This window comes from Oncorhynchus tshawytscha, linkage group LG13 (assembly GCF_018296145.1).
Source record: "Oncorhynchus tshawytscha isolate Ot180627B linkage group LG13, Otsh_v2.0, whole genome shotgun sequence".
Taxonomy (NCBI): domain Eukaryota; kingdom Metazoa; phylum Chordata; class Actinopteri; order Salmoniformes; family Salmonidae; genus Oncorhynchus; species Oncorhynchus tshawytscha.
Genome location: NC_056441.1, coordinates 67,928,666 through 67,943,547, shown reverse-complemented (window position 1 = coordinate 67,943,547; position 14,882 = coordinate 67,928,666). Strand labels below are relative to the sequence as shown.

At 42.7% G+C, this 14,882-nt stretch overlaps 1 protein-coding gene across 1 annotated transcript; it reads right to left on the bottom strand.

The window, feature by feature from the left end:
• Positions 1–1,957: 1,957 nt before the first annotated feature.
• On the bottom strand, positions 1,958–6,986 carry LOC112265970 (zona pellucida-like domain-containing protein 1). Its single transcript, XM_024443482.2, has 10 exons — positions 6,051–6,986; positions 5,709–5,929; positions 5,338–5,519; positions 5,086–5,158; positions 4,780–4,877; positions 4,227–4,307; positions 3,820–3,991; positions 3,483–3,585; positions 3,137–3,166; positions 1,958–2,871 (listed from the first exon to the last, which is right to left on the bottom strand). Exons 1-10 carry the CDS (start codon positions 6,190–6,192, stop codon positions 2,696–2,698), a joined length of 1,278 nt encoding a protein of 425 aa, XP_024299250.1. The 5' UTR covers positions 6,193–6,986; the 3' UTR covers positions 1,958–2,695.
• Between the last annotated feature and the right edge of the window lie 7,896 nt (positions 6,987–14,882).

Below are 14,882 nucleotides of genomic sequence, written 5' to 3'. Positions count from 1 at the left end.
TATGGAGTGGGGTCCACGTCCCGAGCCGGAGCCGCCACCATGGACAGACGCCCACCCGGACCCTCCCTATGGTTTTGAGGTGCGTCCGGGAGTCCGCACCTTGGGGGGGGTTCTGTCACGCCTTGGTCTTAGTATTTTGTGTTTTCTTTAATTATTTGTTCAGGCCAGGGTGTGACATGGGTTTATTGTGTTGTCGTATTGGGGTTTTTGTAGGCATTGGAATTGTGGCTGATTAGGGGTGTGTCTAGCATAGGCTTGGCTGCCTGAGGCGGTTCTCAATCAGAGTCAGGTGATTCTCGTTGTCTCTGATTGGGAACCATATTTAGGTAGCCTGGGTTTCACTGTGTGTTTGTGGGTGATTGTTCCTGTCTCTGTGTAGTGTTCACCAGATAGGCTGTAATTAGGTTTTCACGTTTCGTTTGTTGTTTTTGTATTTATTTAGTTATTTCATGTATCGCTATTTTTTCATTAAAGAACATGAGTAACCACCACACTGCATTTTGGTCCGACTCTCCTTCAACAGACGAACGCCGTTACAGGCTAATGGCTGTTTGCAGGCACTCCGTGTTGCATAAGAACAACCCTTAGCCGTGGTATATTGGCCATATACCACACGTACTCAGGCCTTATTGTTTAAACGCAGCCTGGGTTTGGACCTGGCAGTGACCTGAACTTGGGTTGAATATTGAATGTCCAAGAAAAAAAAGCATAATAGCTTATCAAAGATAGTAAATCCAGAGGGTGATGACTGCCCTCATTTCTCTCCTCTCAGTCATCGGCGGCCATTATGGACAGAGAATATAATGTATAATAGCTGCTGAAATATGGGATTAGCGCAATAAAGGGCCCAGATTACAGGATTGTTGTGTAGGTTACATTTCGACAATTAGCATGGAGTTAGACATGTGATAGCAGGCCACTGCGACCATATGCCTGTAATATGGAGGAAAATAGATCACAATCATCATAGAATTGAATTGCAATTGCTGGAATACAATCAAAAATAACAATATGTATGCTGTATCTTTGTTTACAGACTGCCTGTGCACTTATTCAGAAAACTGGACACATCTAAGGGGGTCTACCTCTACTTTCTACAATAGCTAGAAACCTTCTGTGATTTTATTTGACCATGGGTAAAAGACACAATCAGGTTCGATTCAATTCTAGCTTGAAGTTTAAAACATGGCACAACATCAGTGTTAAAATAATTCTGATACACTATAAATAAGGCCAGTAAATAATATCATTAGGCAGACTGATATGTAAAAGATTTATTTGAAAAATAACCCCCCACATGCAACTCCTTTCAACATGATTATAACTTTAAACACATAATACGAAGTTAGGCAATTACAGTACATTTTTTGCTTTCTTTTTTAAACTTTCCACATCAGTGAAGGTCAAATAGCAAATTCCCTAAAAAGGGGAAAAAACACATCATTCTCAAATAAAAAATGCACATAGGCTGAAGTCCTGACTGAGCAAGAAATGTTATTTTTTTAATTAAGCATTGATGTCACAAATATTCAAGTTATGTGGAAGTCAATATTTCAGCCATAATTAATACCAATAAGTACATATGGTATATAAATATTTATCCTGATCATATATATAAAATTGATGACTTCTTCAATTCTACTCACGTGTTAGTACTGTACTTAAGACAGGTAGTATGTTATAGAAATCAAATAGCTACAACAAGTAACATTTTGGTGTTGGTCTCTGTAGAGGATAGTAGCAGTCATCACCGTGTGTCAGGGTTATTTGTATGACCCTTCATTTCTTTAATGTAACTGATCCTGTGCCAAGCAATTAAAAACATTTTTTTAAATAAACTTGATTTAACTAGGCAAGTAAGTTAAGAACAAATTTTTATTTTCAATGACGGCCTAGGAACAGTGGGTTAACTGCCTGTTCAGGGGCAGAACGACAGATTTGTACATTGTCAGCTGGGGAATTTGAACTTGCAACCTTTCAGTTACTAGTCCAACTCTCTAACCACTAGCTACCCTGCCGCCCCAATTGATGACAAAAAGACACTAAGGTATTGAATAGATGGGAAATGAGCCTTACATACTGACCTGGGTCAGTTTTATTACACACTACCTGTAAAAAACAATACACTGGTCTATCAATAGATCAAAATAAAGAACAGGAAAACAATTCATTAAATTGTTATTGAACATATACTGTACCCTTGTACACAAAGGAGGAATTAACTATTTACAGTATCAATATGCGCTTGACTATGTGTATGTACATGTGAGTATGTGACTGAGAGTTTGGCATGACAGTGACTGTTACAGCTGCCGGAAAAGAGTAAGTAAGAAACGGAGAGTAAGTACACGTTCAGGAAAGATAGAGTACCTAAGTATACATTTCAGGAAATACAGGTCCCGCTCTACAATAACTGCTCCTATTATGTATTGATCTATTTACTTGGTAGTTACAGAGTGAAACGATTGCTCGTGGCTAAACCTCCTCTTACTCTAGAATCATTATTTTAGATCACAGTTATCTTTACTGGGAGCTTATATGCACCTGCCTATTCTAACTGCCGTGCAAATACATACTGTAGGTATTAGTTATAGTTAGATGGATAAGAGAGAGAGAGAAAAAAGTGAGGGGGAGAATGAGAGCGATAATGAGAATGAAAAGAAAGAGAGAGAGAGAGCACACGCACACCAGAGGTTTATTTGAAGCTAGGGTTCCATGCTTCTGATGGTGTGGCTGTAGGGAGGGGGGGTCTGCGGAGGAGGCAGAGCGAGAGCAGGAAGAAGCCCAGACTGAACACGCCCAGAATGACCACACCCGACAGCAGAGCACTGGTCACTGGGTTCAACGTTAGGGAGGGGCCACTCGATGAAGCTGGATTACCACACACAAACACACAAAGAGTAAGTATGGGCCGACACAAATACTCACTGATATAGGCTCAAATTACCACAGTTAGTGGTAAAACTTGTATGAGTCACTTCCGCTGGAAATCCATGGATGTCAAAATGTTCTTTTGAAGCTAGAGAATGTATCAATAATGTAAAAATAATGTATAAAGGTCATAGAGTTTATAGATTAGAAAAATATATCACCTCTCAAGGCATTGCACAAGCAGTGACAAAGCGAGAGAGCTTACCAAGTTGTGAGTTATTTGTTGGAGTTTCATCTGAAAATAAACTAAATCAATCATTGATGCTTTCATAGTTTCAACATTATTGAGGAAAACAACCATTTATTTTAATATAAAATGTACTGAATAACCACTGATTATACTGTCAAATCCCACCTCACCCTCCATCAATATATTTCAAGACTATACAGTATATAATCGAAAGAGATTATCGTGTATAGGCTACATCACATCATACAGTTTTAATACTTACACTACAACTATATCATAGATATCAAAATAATCGAATTAAAGTCAGACAAAACTATAGTCTAAGTTGAAGTGGTTATGGATGAAGAGGTGTACTGCGTACCAATCCTGGTGATGATGGGTCCAGCGGTGATGATGGCATCCCCAGACGACGGCCGAGACTCCAGGCTATCCTCTATGTCCCTCCTACGCCGACGCCCACAGATCTGGCAATATTAGATCAATATAAAATGACAGACACTTACCCCTTTATAAGATACTGTATTCAATAGGGAATAGTAAATTGTGCTCAGGTATTACTGGACTATGTGAAGCTTCATATTGATCTTAAGACAGGATAAGTGGTACATGTTTTCTGATATTTGCAGAGCATTGTAGTTCACCCTATTGACTGTGCTGATGTTGAACACATCATTTGGTAAGGTGTCAAATGTTCTTACCGGCATGAGCAGGACACAGTCATCTACCCGACACAGCTTGGTGACACAGTGCAGAAACACAGTGGACATCTTCTGGTGTCTGTGTTTGACGAAACGGAACACTTCGAAGGCGAAACGACCCATTTGACTCTTCCCATTCTCAAAAACAGTGGTCTGTGGGTCTTTATAGCAGCTGTTTGGAAAGAGCATCGCACGCAAGCATGCACGCACACACAAACACACACACACAAAATGCACTGAAACTACTGAAACATCTAGACCTGTTTTAACTGCTCAATGAGAAAAATGTCCTATCAGTCATCATGAGAACCCATTGTAGGGCCTCTATGATAAGTGGTTGAGGGTGAATGGGTAATGGGACACTTTTGTCGTTTATCCAGGCATCATTTGAGAAAAAGTGTGATTACCCAAAGAAAAGGTCATAGCGCAGTTCATCATTGGGATTCCCTGAGGGAGTGGTGTAACAGTAGTCCATCAAGATATTCCATCTAGAGAGAGACAAAACAGTACGGGGCTGATACAGGATAGAGATCTAACCACACAACACAACAGGACAGATCAGACATTCTTAGCACCACCACTGGCGCCTTCACACAGTCATAGAGGACAGCTGAATGGCAATGAGCCAAAGAGGATAGAACTGAATTGGTATGGGGCATAGAGGATTGGTCTTAAATTATAGCGTATGTGTATGGCATACTGTGCATGACATAGTGCAGTTGTACTTGACTACTATAAGAATTCTATGCCATCCAGGTTATGTGAGAGAAAGTCCCAGCAGGTTGCAGCTATTCAATTAGTTTGGAAAACAGCACGTATCATGGCGGAATCATAGTTTTCTGTTCACATTATGTTGGAAATCTTTGTGCTTCTCAGATCATATCCCCATCTGTATTGTGAATAATAGAAACTAGAACAAAAAATATAACTTTTTAATATCTGAAGATCTCCTTCTCTCACCGTTTGTCCAGGTTTGTGGCTTTCACTGCAGCAAACACTCGGGTTTTCAAAGCCAGTCCGGCCATTGGGATAGAGAGTTGTTGGTTGTAGGTTGAGTCCTGCACAAACATGATTTTGTCCATGAATAAAAAAAGTTGCCTATTTTTATTATATGTCTATTTCTACCTAATAGAAATGTCTCGTCATTTGTTTGGTATTTTGGCAGGAGCATGTTCTAGCTATTATTTGACATTGGATTCCTACTATGAGGGACCTGTTATGAAGTCTTTGTGTGAACTAAAAAAAACACTGATGTTGTGTACTCACATTGTAAAGGATCATACTCAATGTGCTCACAAAGGTACCATTGCTGTCCTTCACTGATATTGCAGCAGATGATCTAGAAAAGGTTCAAATTATTTAGTACAGTTCAGACAGGTTAACATGCTTTTGCTTTTTGAATTGTTGTTTATTGAAGTCTGCACTGAATATGAAAATACTGAAATATCCCTACTTATGTACTCAATACTTCAGTTTTATTCAAAATAAGCTCTTCAGGTGTTTATGACAGGCACCTACGATGCCAGCTGTGAGTTGTTGACCAGGTATTCCAGGGGGTAGCTGCAGCTGAATTTGTACAGCAGGCCGGGCAGATAGCTGATGATGGATGGCGGATCTGGAGTGTCGATGTACCCTGAGATATTCCCAATCTGCACCAGTGACATGTTCCTGTAGGCATTAGCCCCATAGGATGTTGTGACCTGAGGACAGGGACATTGTCTCTAAATACACAATCTGGTACAACACCTACCATAGACTCAAGCAAGACGTGCTCCCACATTATAAAACACATTACATTCTGCTGGTCATACACCTGTGTGAGTACAAAGCATAACTGTATATGTGTGTGTGCGCGAGTGTGTCCGTCTGTGTGTGTGTGTGTTCCTCACCACCAGGCTGTTGCCGCAGGCCTCCAGTGTGCTGAGGCTGATGCTGAACAGTACTACCGTGGGGAACGTGTTGTTATTGATGAAGCCCCGGCAGTGGGTATCGCCATGGCGACCGTTGAGCGCCAGATCTGCAACTGTGTAGCCGGAGAACAGCACTGGGCAGAAGTTAATCTTCAAGGTCATGGTCTGAACCCCACAGTACACACTGATGTCGCGCTCCGCTAAAGAGAGAGAGATATAAAGGATAAACAGTAATTCTAACAACAATTCTCAGACCTAAGAATAAGTGAAAATGATTTGAGAGGATAATTTACATAGAGATGAAATGACTGTCATGCTCACCGGGAAACCTACTGTGGTAGTTGGCATCACAGTTGTATCCATTAAACTGTGCCAAGACTGAAGTGGTCCTACCCATCAGCAGGAGGATCAAACATAAGCGCTCCATCTTACCACCTAGAGAGCGAGGTTCACACATTTCCATCCTTCAGAATGTCACAACTTATAACCCTCAAAATGTTTATTGTGTTGCAAGAATGTCTGAAACTGTACTGTACCTTCAAGTTATTTAAAAGCCCCCAAAGTCCTCCAATACTTCACATCTAGACCTCCTCATAACATAAACCCTCTTGCCCTGGTCACTTTACTGCCCCTCTTTTACTTTACTCTAATCCCCTAACTATTCTAACAAGTCCCCTCTTTCCAAGACCACCCAACCCCTTTTTATCCTGTTCCCTTATTTTTCTTATCCTCTTGTTCTGGGCCTGAACCCATCTTACCTTGGTCTGTGTAGTGGCCAGCTCACCGGTGCTCCATGTGGTCTCGGCTGCAGCAAACAACCGAATGGACGGGCCAGCTCTCTCCACAAAATGTGTGTGGCCAACGTGCATACGTGAGTGAGTGCATATGTGCGTGCCCACGCAGAGATAGAGAGAAACGGGGACTCGCTATGGAAACACTTCAACAAAAAGTGCTTCCCAGCAGAACATGGGAAACTCCATCAGAGGTGAATGGCCTGGACAAATCTTTTCACGGTGCACGAAACCTGAGCGGGCTCGCAGGGTTCCCACTCATCTCCCCTTGGCCTGATCTCCGTCTGTCATCCCACACAAACGGCCTCCTCAGCAGGAGGCCCGGCCTGGGAATTAAGCTGTCATCAGGTGCTGAGGAGAGCAGGCCGCGGCCTACATTCACATGGACATAAAAGTCAACTCACGTCTGGTCTGCATGGTCTAATGCAGGGCTGTGTGTAGGTCATTGTGATGCACAGGGTATCACTTAGGGTAAAGTTAATTCAATTATTTTAATAGAAGAGTTTATGGTGTAGTTTGGACCTACTTAGACTTGGAAGTTTTATTTTGAAAGTCTTTAACATTAAATTATATGACTTTTGATTACAAAAACTCCAAATTAAGCTCCATATTAACTTTTGTCATTGTTAGCACTGGTGCTCCCAACAAAAGTTAGGAGCACACCAAACAGTATTTAGGATCACCAGAAAATAGATGAATTTAAATTGATTTATATATGGCCTACACTAGGCCTATATGAATCCTTATTTTGAAGCTATACAGAAGCCTCTTTATTTTTTCCGGTGCCATCTTAAACCATACAGGTCAAATTACCAGGTTATTAGCCAGCAAGGTAACATGACTGGACAAGGTTGTTTTGCTATCAAACAAATAGTTAGCGACCCGCAAGTAGATTAAAACGGTATGTAACAACCCTGGGTTTATAAGCGCGGAAATCGACCCTGCCACACGAGCATGCTTTTGCGGCACAGTCGATAGCGCACCAGACCTCAGGCTAGAAGGTCGAGGGTTCGAGACCTGCTCCCTGCTGTTTCATTACAATACTCTTGGTACAGCGAAGCATCATCAGACGAGACTTGGCAGTGTGTTCGTAGTTCTCAGGTGTAAGTGAAGTGAATTTATCATTGCCTCTACCCCTCTCTCCTAGATCCGACCAAGGTGCATGAATTGAGGAGCAAACAGAATAGATAAGATTTAAATATAAAACTATATATTGCCTCTGTCAATGAACCAATCACAATGGGAATACAAAACAAACATAATGTGATTTGTCTGATTTTTTAAATGCATTTACCAATCACATCATTTTTTTTGTATTCCCATTGTGATTGGCCCCTGAACCTATTTGAAATATATAACAGCCTCCTTAATCATTTAATCTTTAAAACTAAAGCAATTAAGCAAAGATGGTCTATATACTGATGACCAACGTTTTACTTTATAACTTCCTGAAGCATTTTATCAACTTCTACTGTCTTCTGAAAATTGCAGAATTTCCTCTTAACTCTCACGGGTGAGGTGAATTGATACAATGCCCTTTTCTTAATTTGATTTGCTCAACTCCTGCGTCCTCTCTCTTCCGTCCTCTCTCTCCTCCATTGAAAAAATTCAGTGGTGCCACTCATATAATAATATAAAATGAAAGAGTGCACAGGACAGTAAATTATGCAATTGAACAACTTTGCTTGCTTCCAACCACACAAACGTATGCTGAGTTTACACAACCAGCCTAATTCTTATATTTTCCCACTAATTGGTCTTTTGACCAATCAGATCAGCTCTTTTGCCAATAATTGGGCAAACAATCAGAATTGGGCTTTCTGTGTAGACACAGCCATCATGTTGCCATTCAATTAATGTGTTATGTGGGTGAAATCAAAACTCCAGGTCGCAAAGCAAAATATTTAAGAGCATTTGCGACCAGAATGGTCCCAATTTAGAAGTTATTACAATATTATGTTTTTGATACATTTTTACACCACATCACCCTAACAGCTTCATCGACTGTTATGTGTTATCATCAGACAGAATACTATTTGGGAACATACTGTGATTCTCAACCTGATCTGATAGGCTTCTTCAAAGCCCAATATTATACCCCAGATTAATGAAATAACTAATCAGAGGTCTAATATTGGGCTACTTCAAGGCATTCTCTCCAGATGAGCTGGGGCCTAGTGTGAGTGTAGGGTCATGTGCTCTCTGGTTCCTCACCCATTAACCTATCTCTCCTGAAACACCCCTAGAACAGAATGGAAATGGCAACTTTAGAGAATGTTTTTGTAACACAACATGCTTTTGGCTATTTGTTACATAATTTTAGCTTTTTAATTTTTTGTTAGATAACATGCTTATGTAATGGCATACAATATAAAGAGCATAATATCTAAAGTTACTAGCAAGATAACATTGCTGTTTGCATTGATTCACTTATGAAGAGCAGTGTGTCATGTTGTAGGCTACCCATGAAATATGTCTGGTGTATTTCCGCCTTGGATCAATGTGTTCTTGTGTGTGTGAAATTACACATTTCAAAAGCCTTTTTAACCCACAAATACACTACAAGTTTAACATTTCCTGCATTGCGGGAAAGTTCTCCTGCAACAGGGTGACCAAATTAAGATCATATATCTGTATGTGTGTATTGTCCTTGTGTGTGTGTGTTTATCATGTGTTTGCTTGTTTGTCAATACCCCATAATACTTTATGCACCCCAATAGAGCATCAGTGTATTGATAGCATGCTTCCCTCAAGTGCCACGCTCTGTGCTAGATTGACGCCAGGCCACTGCTGGTCACAAAACCTTCTGCACACAACAGACAAGGGGAATCTGCTGTTCATTAGCATCTGTCCATATGATGACCCTGGGCTGTAATGAAATATGAAGCACACACAAGAGCACAACTGCCATTGAGAACAAATCGGATTAGATGGCCATGAACACAATAAATGGACAGATGTAGGATCTCAATTTGAGCCAGTTTACTAAAGCAGGAAAATAATCCTGCAGCGACAGGAACTGTGAATTATTATGTGGATTTTAATGAATTGGCATCTTTTTGTAGGGGTTGATAATTTTTTCTTTAAGGCTGTAACAATCGTCATAGGTGGAAGAAGGTGAGGACCAAGGTGCAGCGTGGTACGTGTTGACAATTGCAAATTTAATCAAAACTGAACACTAAACAAAATAACAACGAGGACTAACGAGAACGAAACAGTTCTGTCAGGTGATACACACAAAACAGAAAACAACTACCCACAACTCAAGGGCGAAACCAGGCTGCCTAAGTATGGTTCTCAATCAGAGACAACGATTGACAGCTGCCTCTGATTGGGAACCATACGAGGCCAAACACATAGAAATACAAACATAGAACAAAACATAGAATACCCACCCACATCACACCCTGACCAAATTAAAAATAGAAACATACAGAGCAATCTACGGTCAGGGCGTGACAAAGGCAAATCAAGTCTAACATTTAAGTGGAAATGAAAGATTCTTAGCAACAAAAGAGTGATCACATGAAGATCCTACATCTGTATACGGATCCTACATCTGTATACAGATATAGGATCTTCATTTGATTACTTTTGTTGCAGAGAATTTTCCAGGAAATGAAACTTGTAGTATATTAAGATCCTACATCTATACATATCATGAAACCATTACCATCTAACACATGTCCTACATGGCCATGTGTTCCACTTGAGTCATGACTTTTAATAAGAAGCATATATTGTTAAAACCACCTTTTAAGGTCATTAATTTTTATGCTGGAATGAAAAATTTGCCTCGTGAGATTATGTCATGCTCTTACACTGTACCATAGCTGACCCTATGTCCCTGAGGTTCATCCTCTGGGCTTTAGGAGAATGTTTTTTTATAGTGTTCTGAAATCTCCAATGTCGCTTAGGTGAGTTGTGAGATCTGCCAGATATTACAGTCTCTATCAGATCACCTTCTAAACACAACCTGGCCCAACAGACACGCAAATCCTACAATCCGAGTTCATCGCAAAACTGGTGAGAGTTTCAGTCTAATTAGACTTTCCAGCTTTAACACCACCATGGAAACCTAGCCCCCATCAAAGACTGCTCTGCCATTTGATCTTCAGTGAGTAATATTTCTAAAAAGCCACAACGTCATTCTACCAGACTTCCGGCGCCGACAGAGATGGCCGCCTCGCTTCGCGTTCCTAGGAAACTATGCAGTTTTTTGTTTTTTTACGTGTTATTTCTTACACTAGTACCCCAGGTCATCTTAGGTTTCATTACATACAGCCGAGAAGAACTACTGAATATAAGATCAGCGTCAACTCACCATCAGTACGACCAAGAATATGTTTTTTGCGATGCGGATCCTGTGTTCTGCCTTACAACCAGTGCCACGGAATGGTTCCCATGCAGCGACCCAAAAAAACGACTCAGAAAAAGAGGGAAACGAAGCGGTCTTCTGGTCAGACTCCGGAGACGGGCACATCGTGCACCACTCCCTAGCATTCTTCTTGCCAATGTCCAGTCTCTTGACAACAAGGTTGATGAAATCCGAGCAAGGGTAGCATTCCAGAGGGACATCAGAGACTGTAACGTTCTCTGCTTCACGGAAACATGGCTAACTGGAGAGACGCAATCCGAAGCGGTGCAGCCAGCGGGTTTCTCCACACATCGCGCGGACAGAAACGAACATCTTTCTGGTAAGAAGAGGGACGGGGGCGTATGCCTTATGGCCAACGTGACATGGTGTGATGAAAGAAACATACAGGAACTCAAATCCTTCTGTTCACCTGATTTAGAATTCCTCACAATCAAATGTAGACCGCATTATCTACCAAGAGAATTCTCTTCGATTATAATCACAGCCGTATATATCCCCCCCCAAGCAGACACATCGATGGCTCTGAACGAACTTTATTTAACTCTCTGCAAACTGGAAACGATTTATCCGGAGGCTGCATTCATTGTAGCTGGGGATTTTAACAAGGCTAATCTGAAAACAAGACTCCCTAAATTTTATCAGCATATCGATTGCGCAACCAGGGGTGGAAAGACCCTGGATCATTGTTACTCTAACTTCCGCGACGCATATAAGGCCCTGCCCCGCCCCCTTTCGGAAAAGCTGACCACGACTCCATTTTGTTGATCCCTGCCTTCAGACAGAAACTAAAACAAGAAGCTCCCACGCTGAGGTCTGTCCAACGCTGGTCCGACCAAGCTGACTCCACACTCCAAGACTGCTTCCATCACGTGGACTGGGAGATGTTTCGTATTGCGTCAGACAACAACATTGACGAATACGCTGATTCGGTGTGCGAGTTCATTAGAACGTGCGTTGAAGATGTCGTTCCCATAGCAACGATTAAAACATTCCCTAACAAGAAACCGTGGATTGATGGCAGCATTCGTGTGGAACTGAAGGCGCGAACCACTGCTTTTAATCAGGGCAAGGTGTCTGGTAACATGACTGAATACAAACAGTGCAGCTATTCCCTCCGCAAGGCTATCAAACAAGCTAAGCGCCAGTACAGAGACAAAGTAGAATCTCAATTCAATGGCTCAGACACAAGAGGCATGTGGCAGGGTCTACAGTCAATCACGGACTACAGGAAGAAACCCAGCCCAGTCACGGACCAGGATGTCTTGCTCCCAGGCAGACTAAATAACTTTTTGCCCGCTTTGAGGACAATACAGTGCCACTGACACGGCCTGCAACGAAAACATGCGGTCTCTCCTTCACTGCAGCCGAAGTGAGTAAGACATTTAAACGTGTTAACCCTCGCAAGGCTGCAGGCCCAGACGGCATCCCCAGCCGCGCCCTCAGAGCATGCGCAGACCAGCTGGCCGGTGTGTTTACGGACATATTCAACCAATCCCTATACCAGTCTGCTGTTCCCACATGCTTCAAGAGGGCCACCATTGTTCCTGTTCCCAAGAAAGCTAAGGTAACTGAGCTAAACGACTACCGCCCGTAGCACTCACATCCGTCATCATGAAGTGCTTTGAGAGACTAGTCAAGGACCATATCACCTCCACCCTACCTGACACCCTTGACCCACTCCAATTTGCTTACCGCCCAAATAGGTCCACAGACGATGCAATCTCAACCACACTGCACACTGCCCTAACCCATCTGGACAAGAGGAATACCTATGTGAGAATGCTGTTCATCGACTACAGCTCGGCATTCAACACCATAGTACCCTCCAAGCTCGTCATCAAGCTCGAGACCCTGGGTCTCGACCCCGCCCTGTGCAACTGGGTACTGGACTTCCTGACGGGCCGCCCCCAGGTGGTGAGGGTAGGCAACAACATCTCCTCCCCGCTGATCCTCAACACTGGGGCCCCACAAGGGTGCGTTCTGAGCCCTCTCCTGTACTCCCTGTTCACCCACGACTGCGTGGCCACGCACGCCTCCAACTCAATCATCAAGTTTGCGGACGACACAACAGTGGTAGGCTTGATTACCAACAACGACGAGACGGCCTACAGGGAGGAGGTGAGGGCCCTCGGAGTGTGGTGTCAGGAAAATAACCTCACACTCAACGTCAACAAAACTAAGGAGATGATTGTGGACTTCAGGAAACAGCAGAGGGAACACCCCCCCATCCACATCGATGGAACAGTAGTGGAGAGGGTAGCAAGTTTTAAGTTCCTCGGCATACTCATCACAGACAAACTGAATTGGTCCACTCACACAGACAACATCGTGAGGAAGGCGCAGCAGCGCCTCTTCAACCTCAGGAGGCTGAAGAAATTCGGCTTGTCACCAAAAGCACTCACAAACTTCTATAGATGCACAATCGAGAGCATCCTGGCGGGCTGTATCACCGCCTGGTATGGCAACTGCACCGCCCTCAACCGTAAGGCTCTCCAGAGGGTAGTGAGGTCTGCACAACGCATCACCGGGGGCAAACTACCTGCCCTCCAGGACACCTACACCACCCGATGCTACAGGAAGGCCATAAAGATCATCAAGGACATCAACCACCCGAGCCACTGCCTGTTCACCCCGCTGTCATCCAGAAGGCGAGGTGCATCAAAGCTGGGACCGAGAGACTGAAAAACAGCTTCTATCTCAAGGCCATCAGACTGTTAAACAGCCACCACTAACATTGAGTGGCTACTGCCAACCACTGTCAATGACACTGACTCTACTCCAGCCACTTTAATCATGGGAATTGATGGGAAATGATGTAAATATATCACTAGCCACTTTAAACAATGCTACCTTATATAATGTTACTTACCCTACATTATTCATCTCATATGCATACGTAGATACTGTACTCTATATCATCGACTGCATCCTTATGTAATACATGTATCACTAGCCACTTTAACTATGCCACTTGGTTTACATACTCATCTCATATGTATATACTGTACTCGATATCATCTACTGTATCTTGCCTATGCTGCTCTGTACCATCACTCATTCATATATCCTTATGTACATATTCTTTATCCCCTTACACTGTGTATAAGACAGTAGTTTTTTTTGGAATTGTTAGTTAGATTACTTGTTCGTTATTACTGCATTGTCGGAACTAGAAGCACAAGCATTTCGCTACACTCGCATTAACATCTGCTAACCATGTGTATGTGACAAATAAAATTTGATTGATTGATTGATACCATTGGACCGAGGTTATAGCGTGTTTAAAATAACTTTATATGAGCCTGTCCCATGAGTTTCTCTTGTTCAATATACACAAAGTAATTGATATATTTAGTAGACACAGCAAGGGTTGCTTATAAGGAATCCCGCTACGCCCTCCGACGAACCATCAAACAGGCAAAGTGTCAATACAGGACTAAGATTGAATTGCACTACACCGGCTCCAACGCTCGTTGGGTGTGGCAGGGCTTGCAAACTATTACAGATTACAAAGGGAAGCACATCCACGAGCTGCTCAGAGACACGAGCCTACCAGACGAACTAAATTACATCTATGGTCGCTTCGAGGCAAGCAACACTGAACCATGCATGAGAGCATCAGCTGTTCCGGACGACTGTGTGATCACGCTCTCAGTAGCTGATGTGAGTAAGACCTTTAAAACATTCACAAGGCCGCAGGGCCAGATGGATTACCAGGACGTGTACTACTAGCATGCACTGACCAACTGGCAAGTGTCTTCACTGACATTTTCAACCTGTCCCTGACTGAGTCTGCAATACCAACATGTTTCAAGCAGACCAGCATAGTACCTGTGTTCAAGAACACTAAGGTAACCTGCCTAAATGACTACTGACCCATAGCACTCACGTCTGTAGCCAAGAAGTGCTTTGAAAGGCTGGTCATGGCTCACATCAACACCATTATCCCAGAAACCCTAGACCCACTCCAATTTGTATACCGCC